This window comes from Crassostrea angulata, chromosome 2, assembly GCF_025612915.1.
Source record: "Crassostrea angulata isolate pt1a10 chromosome 2, ASM2561291v2, whole genome shotgun sequence".
Lineage (NCBI taxonomy): Eukaryota > Metazoa > Mollusca > Bivalvia > Ostreida > Ostreidae > Magallana > Magallana angulata.
In genome coordinates, this window is record NC_069112.1 from 68,010,880 (window position 1) to 68,030,087 (window position 19,208).

The 19,208-nt window shown below is 32.9% G+C and overlaps 1 protein-coding gene, 1 long non-coding RNA gene and 2 pseudogenes across 2 annotated transcripts; 2 read left to right on the plus strand and 2 right to left on the minus strand.

The window, feature by feature from the left end:
* Positions 1–1,505: 1,505 nt before the first annotated feature.
* LOC128174771 (uncharacterized) lies at positions 1,506–4,114 on the minus strand (annotated as a pseudogene).
* A 1,099-nt stretch (positions 4,115–5,213) lies between these two features.
* Positions 5,214–10,469, minus strand: LOC128173587 (uncharacterized). The gene is made up of 12 exons (XM_052839284.1): positions 10,132–10,469; positions 8,955–9,029; positions 8,613–8,714; positions 8,291–8,362; positions 7,903–8,010; positions 7,504–7,596; positions 7,299–7,374; positions 6,990–7,144; positions 6,448–6,512; positions 6,265–6,356; positions 5,834–5,943; positions 5,214–5,622 (listed from the first exon to the last, which is right to left on the minus strand). Exons 1-12 carry the CDS (start codon positions 10,288–10,290, stop codon positions 5,299–5,301), a joined length of 1,431 nt encoding a protein of 476 aa, XP_052695244.1. The 5' UTR covers positions 10,291–10,469; the 3' UTR covers positions 5,214–5,298.
* Positions 7,631–8,585, plus strand: LOC128173612 (uncharacterized). Its single transcript, XR_008242533.1, has 3 exons — positions 7,631–7,712; positions 7,920–8,026; positions 8,311–8,585. It is a non-coding gene; the product is annotated as an uncharacterized LOC128173612 (long non-coding RNA).
* Positions 10,470–10,649: 180 nt separating the features above from the next.
* Positions 10,650–19,194, plus strand: LOC128174772 (uncharacterized; annotated as a pseudogene).
* The last annotated feature ends 14 nt before the right edge of the window (positions 19,195–19,208 follow it).

Sequence of the window (19,208 nt, forward strand, 5' to 3'; positions counted from 1 at the left end):
GCAGACAACATACAAATACACATAAAACATGGGTTCATGAACAAGAGTTCACAATAGCCCTCGCCATGCACCGGGACACATCCGTCCTCGACCCACGAGATAGAGATCCGTGCATGCGCTGTCTGAGTTAGGTCGAACGTACAGTAAGTCCATAAATACCACAATATGCAATATATTTTTATATGCAATTTTAACATCACCATCTGATTGTATACTCAGTATATTTCTTAATAAAATACGTAGTGATGCATTTGTAATACAATGAATCATAGCTCATCATGGTTAAAAAAAAGAAATTTCAAAGTTTAAAAAATAAATTACATGTATATTTCTGCTTTAAACAGTCTTTGAACAATTTTCCCGGGTTCATTATTTGTATACGAGGGTAACACTTTAACAGTAATACCTAATTATAATAAAAAAAAAACTTTTTTAAATTTAATTCCCGTGTGAAACAAGATTAACTATGGTATGGTTGTTTACAAATAAATCAACACCACGTGCATTGATCTACCGTGTCTATAATGCTCAACAAAACTAGCTGTAATATAGCAACAAAATAACAAAATTAATTAATCGCTTACATTTATTTTGGAAACTGTGCCCGATAACAAATAAATTTATTTGCGAAGCTCGAAAGCCATCTAGGGATCGTACGTCCGGAAGTTGCCGATTTTAAGGAGCCACACCACTCAAACGAGTGCAAAGTTTTCTTATGTGTTTGAAGATAAATAGCTGACATACCTTAATTTGGAGCAGAACTGTACGTCAATAAAACATGTTGGCAGATACAAAATGGTTGATGTCCTTGAAAATGTTCATATCTTATTGTAAACCAATTGTCTGGGTTTTAGCGGATGAATACATTTGCAACGAGACACATGCGATAGTTTGGCCTACATACTCAATTTGCTTATGAAATATACCTGCCTGCAAAACAGATTATTTTGTATCCATATCGAATATTGACAATGCACAATTGTTTGATCTTTTAGAAACAAAACTTCCTACATCGAGCGGTAAGTATATCTACAACCAAAAGTTATTTTAAACCAACTAGTGAACTACTTTCACTTTGTAAACAACGTGAATGGGTGCTCTATTTTATCTATCCTTGATCTTTTCGGCTCGTGTCATTTGGACCTATGTGAATTTTAAGTCAAGTTGATGATAAGAGACAGAGTGTTTATCAGCAGTTTACAATACACTCTAAAAAGTTTTACTATACAATTTTAAAATAAGAATTTGAATTTAGAAAAACTATAAATATTAAGTAATACAATTACTCAGAATAGCAAGTAAAAGGCAATCTCGTTTAGTAATTGGAATCGTAATTAGTAAATACCACTAATACAATTACTTATGATTTATTTTACTCATTATTTCTGCAATTACTTAAATATATATACAGATTATTTATTTACTTAATTTAATACTTATTTTAAGTAATCAAAATCATTTTGTTATAAGTAACTTAGTTACTTGTAGTCGTATATCAAAAAATATCAGTTGTAGTTGTATATGTACAAGTGTACAAGGCTCTGGCGTCGTTTCGGTGACATCTTTGCCTTTCCCTTTTTCCCATTGAAATTCATTTTGGTCATAATTTCTTTTTCACTAAACAAAAGCTTGGTTATTGACCACAGGAAATTCACAGTTCCTTGGGACAATATCTTTCGGAGACTTTACGTCAATGATGGTGGCGTTTGCAGGGCAGGATATCAAGATGGAGTTGTTTGTCACTGCAAAGTCCAGAGAAGAGGGGATGGAATTTTTCATCCAGGTCGGTCAGTCTAGCTGGCATGGACTGGTCACTACATTCCTCCTCAGTTTCTTCTGGTCTTCAGGAAACAGGTCAGCAGGGGTAGGAACTCCCTGGCATTTTCTCTCTCGAACAACTGAATAGCACTGAGTGGCTGCCTCTTATGTTGGGTTTCCTGAGCAACCTCATTAGCCGGAACTGATGTTGGTCTTGGGGTCTGGAGCTGCCTGAGACATTCACTGAGACCGCTTATCTCCTGTGGTGGCGTTTCAATTAGTTCCAGGATTCTGTTCAGTTTCAGGTTGGTTTCCGCCTGGGTCCTCTGAATGTTACTAAGTTTTTGGCAGCATTGAACCTCTTTCACAAAGAGTGTACACCACACATCCATATTGGATCTTGAAAGTTTCACATTTCTGGCCTTCTCACATGCTGACCGAAGTTCTTATTCGTTGCTCAAGACGAAAACTGACTGTGATCCACAGCTCGATTGATTTTCCTCGTTGTTTTCCACCAATTGTTCTGGTCGCTGTTTGGCACTGCTGCTTTTTTTCTCGTTTCCCCTGCACCTTGGAAGAGAATCCTCAGTGATCTACCGTCAGCCTGTCAAAAAGAAAAACGTATAAAAGCATTTCCTATGCAACAGACATATATCCCACTACAAAGCTAGGACCAAAAGAAAAAATACTGTTTGTTTGGAACCTACCCCTGGTGATAAAATTCCAAATAACGCAAAGAGTAAAGAACTTTTTTTATATGATTATTATATGATAATTTCGATTCTCAGGCTTTTTTTCTAAAAAAAAAACTAAAATAAACAAGAGGCCCATGGGCCACATCGCTCACCTTAGGAACAATAGGTATAATAATCAGCTTAATTGAGTCATTTTACAAACCATCAGGACAATGTACACTAATACATGTAGATACTGTACAAATAAAATCAAATTTCCCCCTGAATATTCTTATGTTTATAATCATTAGTCCCTTTTCTAACAGGATGAATTTATAGTCATATCACAAGTTGAGTATTTCAGTTCTCAAAAAGATCCTTAACAATTGTTTATATATGGGATATAAACCTACATCAAACTCTAAACCTGTAAGTCCAAATAATTGTCCTGGGACCAAAGTCTTAACAATTATAAAGGATTATTTTGCTGATTAGTTTCTAAGAAACATTTTAAAAGATTTACTCTACATATTCCTATGTAAAACTTTGACCCCCCTATTGTGGCCCAACCTTACCACTGGGGATCATTATTTTCACAACTTTGTATCTACATTACCTGCTTTCACAGAAGTGTCAGCGTTCCTGGCCGATAGGTGTATGAGAAGAAGATTTTTAAAGATTTAATCTATATATTCCCGTGTAAAATTTCGACCCCCTATTGTGGCCCCAACCTACGCCCGGGGTCATGGTTTTCACAACTTTGAATTTACACTACCTGATCATGCTTTAACACTAGTTTCAGCTTTCCTGGCCTAATGGCTCTTAAGAAGACTTTTGAACATTTCTCAACATTTTTCAGTAATTTCTAATAATCTCCCCTTGAACAATGGCGTGGCCCTTAATTTTCACAACTTTGAATCCCCTTTGCCTAATAATGCTTTGTGCCAAATTTGTTTGAAGTTGGCCCAGTGGTTCTACAGATGTTCAAAATGTAAAAAGTTTATGGACAGATGGACAAACATTTAGGCATACATTGGGTACTTTGTGTCCAAAACATTATTGGGTATCTTTATTGGGTACATGACATCGTTTCACACGAGAATACATTGATTGGGTAAGCTTTGCAGATTACATGTATTGGGTATTAACCAATGTCCATCGTCCTCTTTGGTACATAATTACCGAAAGCATAGAGCGCATTCTTGAACAAATAAAATATTTTAATCAGAGATGTATCTAGCCAAGACTAATAAGTGACAAAAAAATTTTCCTTGTTCAAGCATGCGCTCTATATTTCCCATTCGTAAATAGATAAGAAAAATGTCAATTTTTGGCTGATTTTGATTGAATTATTGAAATGGCGTCACTTCTGACGTCATATACTGCCAGTGAGTGCAAATAAATCAAATAAATAGATGAAAAATATATTTTATATCAACTCTTCTAAAAAATTCGTTAACATTTTATTGTACCCAAAACACTTAAAAAATGGCGAATTATGGGGGCCAAATTTAACTCTTATCATATATAGTTCTTTGTAATATCCAAATTCATTATAACCACAACATGTGTTAGGAATTTTACCAGGGAATCACCATAAAATAAACTAAATACCACCGCTATACCTGGGATATTTCTATATCCGTATTCGCACTATACAAGTTTTATTATTATACTTCCATGTTAGATACTGAAATCTGATTGATTTAGACGGAGTTGATAATCCGTTCTCTTACCTTCAGCGTTAGCAACACGCTTGGCAACGGACCGACAGTACGAATTGTTACATGCGCGTACGGTTCGCCATTATAATCACGTCATTTCTATATAAAAGCAGTAAAAAAAATTCTAAAATTAAGACATTCAGTACAATAAAATAAATAGAGCATGTTGGGGAGGGTAACAGTTGAAATTGACATCACTAAAAACAATTGTCAACCGACGCGAAGCGGAGGTTGACAATGATTTTCTCGGGGTGTGAATTTCAACTGTTACCCTCCCAAACAGGCACTATTTATATATTGTACAACTATTATTTCAAAGACAACATTTATTCAAACAAGAGTGAAAAGGAATACTGCGCAAACTTTTAAGAGAAAAGCGTAAGTATTAATGATCGCAGGACCCGGCTGCCGACCAGTTGAACACTATGCACATTTCTGCTTTGAAAATAATATTAAAGAAATTATTCTTCTGGATACTTAGGAAAAACACTGCATGAAAAAACAGCTTTACAATACATGTAAATATATTGTAAATTTTATATTTACATTACCTTTAATTGTATTTACAAAAATTTACTTAACCAAGACAAATAAGTTAAAGGTAATCTTTACTTGACTTTACATAAAAGTAAATGAATTGTAATGGCCTATTTTACAAAGCAATTTTTTTTCCAGTAAAGCTAATCTTTCAGTTTTGTAAAACTGGCTTTACAACAATTCAATTATGAAATTTACTTTTAAGTTATGATAATTAAATATAGTTGTAAAGACATCTTTACTTTTGTAAATCTAATGGAAAAGTTTGATTTACACTTTAAATTTTAAAAATTCATTTAGCGATAATACCATTCAAGCTTTCATAGTACTTTTTAAGCTTATTACATAAATGCCTTTAATCATTAGAAAATTAAAATGCTTGAAATAAAAACCAACAACACCATTTAAAACATCATCATAATAACTCTTTATTTCAGTAGAGACATGATATATATATATATATATATATATATATATATATATATATATATATATATATATATATATAGAGTTCATAAAGGATGACATTTATTCAATGCAAAAAAACAAACAAACTGATGGCTATTTAGAACAATTTTCCCAGTCCTGAATTACAGATGTTAACCTTAAGGAGACACAATCCACATGAACTGTTCAGGAAGCGTTGGAGGTTCTTCATCCTTAAGACTTCCACGAGTCCTTTTGGAAAGCAGTCTTTTACTCCTGACTGGACAAGTCTCCAGGAACTTTTTGTCCAGACTGTCTTTAACACTCCGGAAGCTTTCACTTTCCCAGGAAAAAGGGTGGGAAATAAAGCCATCATCCCCTTCCTCGTCGCTACTCATGTACTTATGTGCTGACTTGCTGGAAAGTAATCCACGCACAAGCTCCTTCTTGTCCTTTGACCATTTTGTTTTCTTGTCCAAGGCAGACAGCCGACGTCTAAGTTTCTGCAATGATGAACAAAGATAATGAATTTTAAAATAGTTTAAATTCTTTTGAAAAAAGAAAGAACAAAAAAGCTTGATATGCCTCTTAAATCAGCTTCTCGTATCACACAATCATAATAGAAAGAATCCCAATAATTAGAATAAAAATTATTTAGAAATATCTGAACTGTTGAAATATGACATGTTAAAACCATTCTCAATCTAATATTACCTCCTTTTTTCTCTCATAGGTTGCCTGCCTCTTTTTGTGAATTTCTGCCTTGTTTTTTGACATTCTGTTTTCTGCCTCCTTCTTTGAGGTGAAATATGTTTTGATGGCACCTGCAAAAGAAATTAATGAATAAGAAATGTTCTCAATATAAAAAATCAAGTAGTTTTGAATCAATCTTGTTATCAGGCCACAGTAAGCTGGTTCACCTTCTCAGTTGACTGAGAAATAAATCGTATTAAATAACTGCATCACGAAATGCATATACATGCACATAACCTCATTCATATTTACAGTTGTGGTTACACTACCAACTTTGCAAATTCGTCTATGGTTTTAATTTTATATCAACTGCCTGTTAATATAACAGTTGTGTTCACAGATCATAGATATTTTACTTTAAAAAAAATGTATAAATGACATTTAAAATTTACCATGTATAACTTCCTCTGAGGTATCTGGGGCAATTCCTTGCACACTTGTTTTAATGTAATTGGTAAGTTCAAAGTTGTCTTCATCTGTATACCTGTGAGCAAATATCAAAATATTTGGGAAACTGATTTTTAGATTTTCATTTAATTTCATTTGGATTCTGGCAAGAGTTAATCTAGTAATACCTCTTTTTCAAATTCCATGTCATGTCTCTCTCAAGGCCACTTGTGTAAAAATCTTTAACTGCAACCTGAAAGCATTCAGAATACTTAAGATACTTGGTCATGCTCTTCAGTGTACATGTACAGTTGAACTTCGATATCTCGAACACTGATATCTGGAATACATGAAATTATCGAAGTGATTTTTAAGTCCCAACCACTTATTTTTCAAGTTTTTTACCCTCAAATACTCGGATATCTCAAAGTTTTTAAATGGTCGCATATGCATCTAGTTCGAGATAACAAAGTTATCTGTATATATCTTACCTCCTACTAAATTGTAAGGAAATCATTAGTTAATAGCAGTCACATGAAGACCGTGTATAATCCATACACAGTCAGTTCGTAATATATCTCCCCTTGAGCATGATGACGTCATTCTTAGAGTATTGTTTTGTACCAACATTGAAACTTCTAACTCTGTTATAAACTTTTCGAAACTTCTGTTACAAAAACATTAATTGAAATTATCACATATAAAATCTATAAAAAATAGTATGACTTACTCTTATTTTACTTGGAATCTCTACAGGTTCATTTGCTTTTCTTTTTTCCATCTCTCCTTTAATGGTTGAAACGTCTTTTTTCAAGCTTGTGATCCCCTGCATCATTTCCTTTTGGTTTCCAATGATTTCTTGAAGTTGTTGCTTAAGTGATTTTCCTTTAACAAAGAAAGTTGTTTTTTACACAGACTATAAAAAAGAATATTAAGTGAAATGAAAGTATCCACTAATGGATTTTGATATCTTGTAAAATTAAAGCAACTTTACCCCTAAGCCCCTGTCCCTTTAAAAAAATGAAAGTACGAATATTACCACTGGATATTTCTGCACCAGGTGTTACATGCACATTTGGTTGTTGAGTCATATCATTTCTTTGGGTTCTTGAACCCTGCATTTATATAAAAAAAAAACCCACATAAATACATTTTTGATAAGAATGCTTGTACCACCACAATAATGAATTATGATACTTTCTCCATTTATTGGGTATCCTGGTTTTAGCTGAAAGGATACCTACCAAATTTCTGCCTGTTTGACTTTGATTTGAAGCAGGAGTTAACGTTGTCCTTTTTCTTGGGGACTTTCTAGTTGGTGATTTCCGAATTCCAGAATAAAACGAAACAAACATAAATTCAATAACAATTGTTTAATACAGATGTATATAAAAGGAGCCACGGACAGATGCCAGACAAGAGCTCTCTTGAGCTTCCAGCCCATTACGTACCAGTAATTAAACTAAAAAATGATAAACTGCATGATTGTTTGGGCATTATGATCATGATGGTCTACTCAGAATTCGAAGAAAAATTTATTTGTGGTAATAAATCTTTGTCTCCCAAACATTCGTGCAATAAATGTTTAATAGGGTTACCCCTTCCTGAAACAAATATCAATAATAAATATGTAATTTATTTACCATTTGATTTCCACAAGGTGCATCGATATCACTGCTGTCAGAATCTGATGGCATTGGTACTCTTCCAATTTGAACCACATTCCTGGCTTGTGGGGTTTTCTCTTTTAACTGTTGGATTTAAAAAGTAAGAGATAAAAATGAAAATTTACAAAATATTGAGAATTATTTAGTATGTTATAGCATTATCCAAACATATGATGATAAGTAAATTGTTGTGCTATTTGAAAGTTGATACATGTATTTAAATAATGTAGCCATATTCTATATCTTTTAAATAATAAACATGTATATGCTTGGCTAATGCTTGAAATAGAAACTATTCATATGAGGATTGTATCAATAAGTACAGGAAATTGTTTAAGTTCTGTTGTTCCTGAAAGCCTCTTACTTGTGATTTTTTGCATTTAGATGTCCTCTTTCTTGGGGATTTTCTAAGGGGAGGTAAAGGACCAGGAGAGCTCTGTTGAGACAAAATCAAAATATTGATACAAAGTACTGAAAGTCAGACTTTTGTTGATGTTTCATTATACCGGTACATCAAGATCAACTCCCCATTTCTTCATCACAACTGTTTAAAAACTGATATCAAAAACAAAGTCTATGTCTATATTTTTGGATTTTCCAACATGCAACCAGATGCATGGTAATTAGATAAAGAGATGGTTTGTGCATAATAAAGATAATGGGTGTCAATAAATATTTTTACATACCATGTAAATAGACAGATCATTGCTGTCAGAATATGAATCTGATGGCAGTAATAGTCTCCTAGTCTGTACATTACTGGCCTTTGGGTTTTTGTCTGTTGACTGCTAGAAATAAAGCAAAAATCTTTTAATATCAAGATAATCATGTTAATCAAAGGTGCGTGTTATTAATACTATTGATGTGATTGACAATTTATACCGTATTTTTTCTATTGTGATTTGCTTCTTAAATGCATTTAAAATATTCACGAGTAGAAATAAATAAATCATGATAAATATTATCATGATATGTACATACTGGGCATCAAGTGAATTAAGTACATGTGCATTATGATAGATCCTTACTTGTGATAGTGACTTATGAATAAGTACATGTTTCCTTGGTGACCTTCTGAGGGTAGGCGTTTGTTCTTGAAATTTCTGCAAAAGAAGACACAGAAAATGTTATCTCCAAAAATAAATTATTCATGTCAAGATTTATAAATACTGTAGATTCCTTCTTAAATGCAAGGAATGTAAATATCTGCGTTAAATCTCAAGAGGCACATCTCGCAGATTTTATAACCTCGCTTCTATTTATCAGACAATTGTAAACTACCAGGTAATTGAAAATTTGATAAAAATTCAACATTTTATATTCTCACAATTTAATGCAAAATATTTAAATCATGGAATTAGAATATCATGACAGTTTCTGCAATTTTAGAGCTAATACTAAAGCAAGCAAGTAGCAAAGGGGTAAGGGTGGGGGAACATGCAGCCCCGCCTCATCCCATACTTTTATTTTCGGGAAACCAACTACTACGCGCATTGATGCAGTTTTCCGGTCAATTTTTTCTTTGATACGTCGATCAATAAAAAAATTATTATCTTCATTTCTTAAATCAATCAAATTTCAAAACACAGTGTATATGAACTCAAATGTAATAGCTGCATATGGACTTCAATACAATGTTAAAATAATTCAATGGCAAAAATAATTCTTAAGACTTGGTGTTCTGCATATACATGTATAACAGTTTTATCTTAAGAAGCGTACAAGTTTTACAATAGATATCTTTCTTTTAATGTATAACACAAAGTCTGTATGTATATAAATTGATTACAGGCAGGAGTCACGGGACATAGCACCAGAGATGTTTTTAAATTACCCAAAATATACCTCATACACCCCCCCCCCCCACCACTTAAATAAGCGTGAGAGAAAAAAACCCGGAAAAATGTTCTGGATCCGCGCATAAAACCATTATACCTCAAACACCAGCCCCCCCCCCCCCCAAGGCAAACTCAAATAAGCGTCAGAATTCCCTCCCCCCCCAAAAAAAAACCGGAAAATTTTCTGGATCCGCGCATTAAACCAATATGATATGAAATATCGGGGGGGGGGGGGGGTCGAACCAGAGGGAAGTGACACCTCCCGTCAATGAAGTTTCATATATATAGAGAGAGAAATCTAAATAAACTGCCACAAAATAAACAGAAGACCTATCATAAGGCTAGTGATGATACAATGCATTCTTACCTTTTTCTTTGATCTGGGTGCGGAGAGAATGCTTTCAGATCCCGATTCCGATTCAATGGGCGAAAGTCGATGATCATCAGCATCCGGCGTTTCCTCAATATGCAAATGAAAACTCTCTTGCTCATCTATGTCTGTGTCTAGTTCGGTTGTTGAGTCCATAACGATAATTTGAGCTCAGTAACGATCGTTCTCCCCATCTTCGAGTTTTATACTGTTCAAATGCGATTAAGAAAGCTCTCGGTGGCAGTGATTGGTCAATTGACCACAAGCGCGCACACATGCACGTGTTCTCCTTTTTTGGAACAAGTTATCGGATGCCTGTACCTACCCTTATTTAATAAAATATCAAAATGTTAAATTTGTACGGATAGTCAAATAAAAGAATAAACAATTTTAATAAATATCGGACATGCATTCCCCCTGCTTTATTAAATAAATAAGGTTACGCTAATCACTAGCTGATTATAGGGCACACGTACGAAATAAATAAGAACGGGTGAATTCCGCCTCATCTTTGGCGCGGATTGATGAACAAAGGAAAGTTGATGAACTACAACATTTTGTACAACGTTTGTGATTGATTATGACAGAAGATAGAATATTGCAGAGTTGATACATGTTAGGTAAGTGGTAACATTGACTTATAACCATGATAACACATATATACATAATAAGCATGTATGAACGGATATTTTTATAGAACAGCGGTAGAGGGTCAACTGATCGTGATCGTGATTATGCGATCGTGATCTAGCGAGTGGCCAAGTTTTTCATATTGGGAATTCAATCCCCAAACAAATACAGCCATGTAAAATCCCGATGTATGCTGTAGATCTAATGTTTTAATGTTTAATTGATCATGACTTAATGACACTGGTGTGTATAGAGAGAGGAGAGAGAGCTCGAGAGTTGTCCCAACATCCGACAACATTTTTCGCGGCTCGAGGTACGGGTGCTTACAGACAGGAGATGTTATGTTATACATGTAGCAGGGACGTATATATAAGTATATAGTTTTATACATCCCTGGTTATAGTTTAAATTTTATGTATTTATTTATTTTTTTTAGGGGGGGGGGGGTGTCACACACATTGATTTACACTTTGATGATGGTCTTAGGACTTTCAAAAGGAAATACTGTACTACTGTACAATTACCAAAGAGAAGAATGTTTTTATTTGTTTATTTTTGCTGGGGGGGGGGGGGGTTCTGGGGATTCTATCTCCCAACCAATAGATAGCACAATTGGGGGAGGTTAATCTGAAAATACATGTACAAAGCAGGGACACCTGTTGTTTTGATCAATTTGTTTGGCCCACAGTCATTATATAAACTTGTAGAGTTTCTTCCAACAAACAAGGGGGATTTGTGGGAAGAATATTTTTAAGGTTTAATTTCAGGTTTTATGTTTTAAATTGCCATTATGAAATTTATACATATCAACATACATGATCTTAATTACTAGCAGTCGCGTTAAAACTTAAGTTGGTATGGGACATCTGTCGATATTAATGTGGATTAAAGTGCATTATAATTAGAATACTTTAACCAGTTTAGAATTTTCACATTTTACAAATTTTAGCCAAAAATTTGCTTATAAAAATATTTGGAGAGGTAAAAATTGTAAAACCCCCATCGGGAGTCGAACTCATGACATACAGATTCGAAGTAAACCTGTTAGGTGACTATGTTGGGAAAGAAACAACTAATATAATTATACTTCATTTTATTGTTTATTTCGATAAACAATATGTCACAACATGGAGGTGTCCCATACCACCTTAAAATAAGTCAGAAAATGCGCCTTAAAATTCAGTTCCATTTAATTTATTGTAATTGTCAATGAGCTTTACAACTAATTGGATTGCAAAATAAACATCCCAGGTTTTAGACAATTAAAAACCGTGTTATAAGTTAAGTTATGTTACATCATATTAACATAAGTATATTTTTCTCGATATCTGTTTATAATAAAGTTAAATAGTGCATTAAAACCTTAAATATTTGTAATTGTATTCATATAATTCATGATATTGATACATCCAAATCAGGCCCTACCTTCACCAACTTTCCACAAGTCAACACTCAGCATTTTTACCTCTAATTTATTAGGTTAATCCTTAACAGGAATTGAGTTGAGGATTGAGTTAAGTGAATTAAAAATTTTGATGATGGTGAGGCCAGGTTGTATACATGCATGTCTCCACAACCTCTACATTTGTTACGTTTAATAGCTAGCTGACTAAAATAATGAATGATTATTCATAATTGAATTATTCAAATATACCATATGGTAGATATATTAGAAAAAAATGTGCAATAACATATGCTCATAATAATTATAAACTTTGAATTAATGTTTAAAGAATGCATCTTTTTTAGGAGAGACAGAGAGAGTACATAATACATTTATTTATTGTCATTTTTTACAGACTAAACAGTGAAAAGGATAAACAGAATATTTGCTGGAATACTACACTTCTTATTCCTGTAATTGGTCAACGGTTATGGATCTACGCAATATACATTTATGTAAGTAACCTAGGAGTCTGGATTTAAGTAATTGTTATATTTTCATATCTGTGCACATATTTTTAAGGATGTGTTATATTGCTGAAATTTTTTTATGTAAGTTGCTTACTACTGGTATTCAAATACTGTTAGTTGAGAGCATTAATCGGGTTAATCCTCTGAAACATGTTTTGCACAGTTCTTTCTGTTGCCTTTAGATGTATGTTGTTAAAACTAATGGATTCCCAAGATCAAAACTCATGACAACGAGCTGTTATTATCTGTTGTAAATATTTTGGGAAACATTGAGCTTGGATAACATGGACCCCTCTTTGCAGGGCACCCTTTTTGATGTGTAGGATTTCAGTGTTTCACACTGTTAGGTGTAAATTAACAACATGGCACTGCATCTGGAAGTCAGCAGCAGTACATAGATAAACCATCTAGCATACACATGTCAGCTATTATTATCTCACTTAAAATTCCAACAGTCATTAATATCCAACCGGGATGATCTTTGCTCTCTACAGGTTGTTTATTATTTGTCTTGGTATGTGATAGGAACCTAATGCAGCAATCCATTCTAAAACTATTGTATTAGTTTTAAATCATTCAAGTTTATTAGATATCATGTACTTCCATAAATGATAATGATGCATCATTATTATGAAAGTGTTTACAGTTTAGAAATAAATTACAATGAAAAAATATACCCTGTGCACAAACAACTTGAATTAACCAGTATCTTCTTAGTACACATGCACTACCAGACTGACACTTTGTGCTAGCCTAGAAAGATCTTGTGATTAAAAAAAAATTTAAGAATTTCAACAAAAAGTGTTTGAAAAAACCCCAACAAATTCATCATTGAAGGAATCATTATTTCTGAGGTTATTTTATTTAATGCTTTTTGAAAGTGAACTTTATATATTTCTTTTTTTTTTGCATTTCTGGTATTGACTAACCAGAATTTAACTTTCAAAAACTTTTTTCTAATGTCTCATTTTTATATAGATACTTATAAATAGATAAACCGGTGTTTTCCACCCAATTTTATCTTCGTGATTTTTTTATACAATTTTTATAAAGTATTTTGAAGTAAAGAAAAATTTAAAATTGTTTGATTTAAAATCAAACAGTTTCTAACATCTTTACATATAGAATGGAGCTCTCCTTTTTCAGGAGATACCAATAAATAAAGTCTAAAAATGACCTAGACCATCCAACTCTCAGAGTAGGGGACAATTATTATGCCTGTCACAGTGACCCAGAAAAACTGTATCTTTTCTTCTAATACCTGATCACAGATTTTTTAATTAGTAAATTTTTTAATAGAAAATTTATTTCACCCAAAAGAAGTTTAATTTTTTTATCAAGGGTGATGTTTAAATTTTGGTAAATGTCAAGCTGATTAGATCTTTAAACCTCTCCAAAAACCTTCTGTACCGCTCTATTAGGAGTGAATCAAAGAACTAATTTAAATTGGAATGGTAAAAATGTATGATCTCTGCAAAAGCATCACAAGACATCAGCTTTCCTTGCATATGCATCGAAAATATAGCCCTCTCACCATGTACAAGTTACAAACAAGTACAAGTTGTACAAACGTCTGAAACACTCCCATTATGAGGATTGGTTTTGTGTACAATATGAAAATGATTTCTTCTTGTTAAAATTTTAAATAAACAGTGTCACAATATTTTTTTTTTAGATGAGAAGAGCATTCTGTACTAGTATCTACCTGGGTTAGGGCCAAAGAGAAGAAATATAAAGAATAATATTTGATTAAAACTTGTCAATGCCACTTATTTCATATTGATTATGGAGTCCCGGTAAGTTTTATACATGTTTTATTATATTTTCATTCAATTCATAGTTATCATGTCAAGAGATAAATTTGTTAGTCTGATAAATATATTTCTGTAAATGAAGATATAATTGAATGAAGCACTGACTTTAATTTGATACTGGTTGTATTATGTATTCAGTAATTCTTGAATTATAATGTACTATACTATATGTATTTTTTGAGGCGTCGAGCTAATGCTCGACAGCATTCTAGTGATCGTCTGGATTGGCAATTGTCCAAAAATTCATAATTATATTGATTCTGAATGCACGATTTTATTTTAGCCATGAAACATCATCAAGAAAAAGAAGATATTGCACCATTTGTCAGCAAGACTTTAGTGACAGATATTTCAGGAGACACACTTGTGAAGAGAAGGCCGAAAATATATCTCAACCGACTCAGTCTAAATGTGATGAACCTATTTTGTTGCCAGCATCTGAACCAGAAATGGAAAATTTTGAAAATCAGATGGAAGAATCAGACATGGAGGAGGAATTCCTTATGGGACATTTATCATCAAGTTCATCTGACAGTACCAGTGAAGAGGAGGTTCTAGATACTGAGTTATTTAATGAGTTTTATTTAGATAACATTGAACACAGAGAAAATGAAAGTGAAAAGCAATCTGTAGATATACAGGGGGGATATCAAAATTATGTCATCGCAGTGTTGAAAATCTTGCTTGTGTGGCAAGTTGTGCACTATGTTTCTGATGCAGCATTTTCAGTTTTGTTGTTTTTATTAAGATCTTTGTTTTACGTTTTTTCATTTTCATCTGATTTAGCTAAATCTTTTTACCAAAGTTTCCCAGTTACAATGTACCAATTACACAAATATATTTCATTTGAAAAAGACGATTTTGAAAAATATGTCGTGTGTCCAAAATGTCATTGTTTGTATGAATTTCAAGATTGTTGTCATTTGGTTGAGGGCATACAAACTTCAAAATTGTGTTCAAATGTTGTGATGCCAAATCATATAATGAGTCATTATAGGAGACCATGTGGTGAATTATTATTGAAGTCAATTAATGTTGGAGGAAAAAAGAAATTGATTGCTTGAAAAACATATTGTTATAAAAGTTTGAAATTGTCTTTGCAAAGATTAGTTAATAGAAAAGATTTTGAAGAAACTTGTGAACTTTGGCGTTTTAGAGAAGTGCCCCATGATGTTTTCAATGATGTTTATGATGGGGAGATATGGCAGAAATTTAATGGCTTAGAGTATAATTTTTTTACTTCTGAAAGAAATTATGGTGTAATGATGAATGTTGATTGGTTCCAACCATTTAAGTACTCAAATTATTCAATAGGTGCAATTTATCTAACCATTTTGAATTTGCCAAGAGAGGAGAGGTTTAAAAAGAAAAACATGATACTTGTAGGTTTAATTCCAGATATGAAATCAGAACCTCCAACAAATTCTTTCATAGAACCTCTTGTTGAAGAATTACGGGAAGCATGGCATGGATTTAGTTTGAAAAGTTATAAGTCAAAAACACCTGTTATTTTCAAACTTGTCTTATTATGTGTGGGATGTGATATTCCTGCAAGTAGAAAACTTTGTGGTTTTTTGGGTCATGGGGCAACAAGAGGTTGTAACAAGTGTATGAAACAGTTTGAAGGGGGTATAGGCGAGAAGAGTTACGCCGGTTTCAATTTTTCAGAATGGGAAATGAGAGATGCAAAGTCTCATAGAGATATTGTACGCAAGATTGTTAAGTCAAAGACTAAAGGTAAACGAGAAAACTTAGAAAAATTTTATGGTGTTAGATATTCTGTATTATTAGAGCTAGATTACTTTGACCCCATTAGAATGACTATTATAGATCCTATGCACAACTTATTTTTGGGAACAGCAAAACGTGTCTTGAACTTGTGGATTGATTATAAAGTTTTGTCAGCTGATGATTTAAAACAAATGCAAGCTAGAGTAGAGAAGGTACATTGTCCATCTGATATTGGGAAACTTCCTCAAAAGTTTGCCAGCAGTTTTGGTTCCTTTAATGCTGACCAATGGAAAAATTGGACAGTCTTATTTTCAATCTATGTTTTAAAAGATATTCTTCCAGTGGATCATTTAGACTATTGGAGGAAATTTGTTCTTGCTTGCAAAATACTGTGTACAAGAAGTTTGACTAAAAACAATGTTAAGGTGGCACACCTACTCTTATTGTCATTTTGTGAAAAAATAGAAAAAGCTTTTGATGGTAAAGGTCTTACCATGAACATGCATTTACATGCACACTTACAAAGGTGTATTTTTGATTTTGGACCGGTGTACTCATTTTGGTTATTTAGTTTTGAAAGAGAAAATGGCATTCTTGGATCATTTCCAACCAATAAAAGATGTATAGAAATGCAGTTGATGCGAAAGTTTGAAAAAAGTATGCATGTTTTTGATATTTCTTATAACGAAAATGTAAATGATGACTTCGGTCCAGATTTTTTGAAAATGTTATCATTGTATGATGAAAAAGACAGGGGTTCTTTGCAACAGATGAAAAGTGCTTCAAAATTTTTTGATTATATGAAAATGTCATCAAGGCACACACGCTATGATGTATGGGACTGGACATTTGATACAGATAAATGTTTGTCATTTTCTTCCACAAAAAACTGTACGTTAAGTGAAAAAGAGACTGAATACCTTCAACAGATGTACTTAAAATTATATCCAAATGTGCCACATAGTTCAATGGTTGTATGTATGTCGTCATGCAGATCAGTAAAAGATGTATCTATTTTTGGTTCAGTGCTAGGAGTTAAGAATGGACGGAGTAGCCGTTCATGTATTGTTGTAGCAAATTGGTGTGCTGAAGATGGCAAAATTGCAGATTTTGATGATATGGAACTTGATTCAAGACCAGGTCAAATATTAAAAATTTATTTGCATAATGTTATTATTAATGGTAAATCTTCTGTCCATGTAATAGCGAAAGTTCAGTGGTATGGAAAGTTGGAGGAAGGTATGAAATTTTATTATGGAAAACCAGTGACTGTGTGGAGGAACAATATTTTTGAACAAGAAGGTCCAGCATCATTTATTCCTGTTCAGAGAATAAGGTGTAAAGCAGTGTATGCTTTTGACATTGTTTGTGGTGAAAGAAATGTTATTGTAATTGTACCAAGAGAACGATTTCTTAGCTGATCTGTGATTGAATTAAGTAAAAAAGTCTTAAGTTTATGTGGTTGCATAATTATATTGAGTATCAAATAATTGTATATGTATTTTTTGTCAGGCAAATGCAGTCAAGCACACATGTATGTTTTCGTGTGAAGCTGGACACATGAAAAATACATACTGCATTCATATACACATTTTCGTGAAGTCGAGCACACATGTTTTCGTGTGAAGCTGGACACATGAAAAATACATACTGCATTCATATTCACATTTTCGTGAAGTCGAGCACACATGTTTTCGTGTGAAGCTGGACACATGAAAAATACATACTGCATTCATATTCACATTTTCGTGAAGTCGAGCACACATGTTTTCGTGTGAAGCTGGACACATGAAAAATACATACTGCATTCATATTCACATTTTCGTGAAGTCGAGCACACATGTTTTCGTGTGAAGCTGGACACATGAAAAAAAAATACTGCATTCATATTCATATTTTCGTGAAGTCGAGCACATATGTTTTCGTGTGAAGCTGGACACATGAAAAATACATACTGCATTCATATTCACATTTTCGTGAAGTCGAGCACATGTTTTTGTGTGAAGCTGGACACATGAAAAAACCATACTGCATTCATATTCACATTTTCGTGAAGTCGAGCACACGTTTTTGTGTGTATCATTTCTTTTAACATTTTTTTTTTTATAGTGTGTATTCGTATATGCATTTTATTAATTAATTAAAGCAAACAACAGATGTGAACTCCATGATTTCTTTTATTTATCACCACAATTATTTTATATTCAGTAAAACATTATGCAGGTTATATATACTTGAGTTTTATTTTGTACAATAAATTTTTATAATGAGAAATTTATTTTGCTTTTTTTTTTTTTTAAAGATGCATTTAAACGTAAATTATATACAGTACTGAGCTAAATAAAGTTCACTTATAATTGAGACATAAAGAGAGGTAAAGATGATATAACGGTTTGTTTCGTTGTTTTTAAGTAGAAGTTATGTACTGAAAATTAACCTTACATGCAGTGAAGTTTAGTAAAAACATTTAACCAACCAGGTGTCGAGAAACTGAAAAAAGTTAATATTAAATATCACCTTTAATTTTGTATAATGTTGCATCAAAGGTAACCATTCCTTTATCTTTCTTTGTAAACATAAGATAAAGTTGATCTTTATCTTTGATTGAGACGTAAAGATAAGTAAAGGTAATCTGTTTCTTTGTATTGAAGTAAATGTAATGTAAATAGTAACTTTACATTCAGTAAAGTCAATGTAAAGTTTAACCTGATTTTTATTATACCTTTACTGACCTTTACTACCAAAGTAAATATTTGTAAAGATGTTTTCATGCAGTGAAACCCCTGTATTGTGCAGGTAAAAAAATCTTTTCTTTCTTTCACTTCTTCCTTCCTTTCAACTCCACGTTGCTAAACACGGTTTATCACCTGTGTGGATAATTGTTCTTTCTATCCTTTTCTTTCTTTCTCAAAAGTATGCGGTATCGTTGTATGAGAAAACTCCGCCTCCTATCACTCTTGACCAATCCTAGACCTGTAAAGATAC

What these genes read in the sequence shown, in the direction of transcription:
- LOC128173587 (XM_052839284.1), bottom strand. Translation starts at nt 10,290, where the DNA reads ATGGACTCAACAACCGAACTAGACACAGACATAGATGAGCAAGAGAGT. An exon ending in ATGATCTGTCTATTTACATG is followed by an intron (nt 8,363 to 8,612) that starts GTATGTAAAAAT and finishes TTGTCTCAACAG; the next exon opens with AGCTCTCCTGGTCCTTTACC. An exon ending in CACCTTGTGGAAATCAAATG is followed by an intron (nt 7,597 to 7,902) that starts GTAAATAAATTA and finishes GTTTCGTTTTAT; the next exon opens with TCTGGAATTCGGAAATCACC.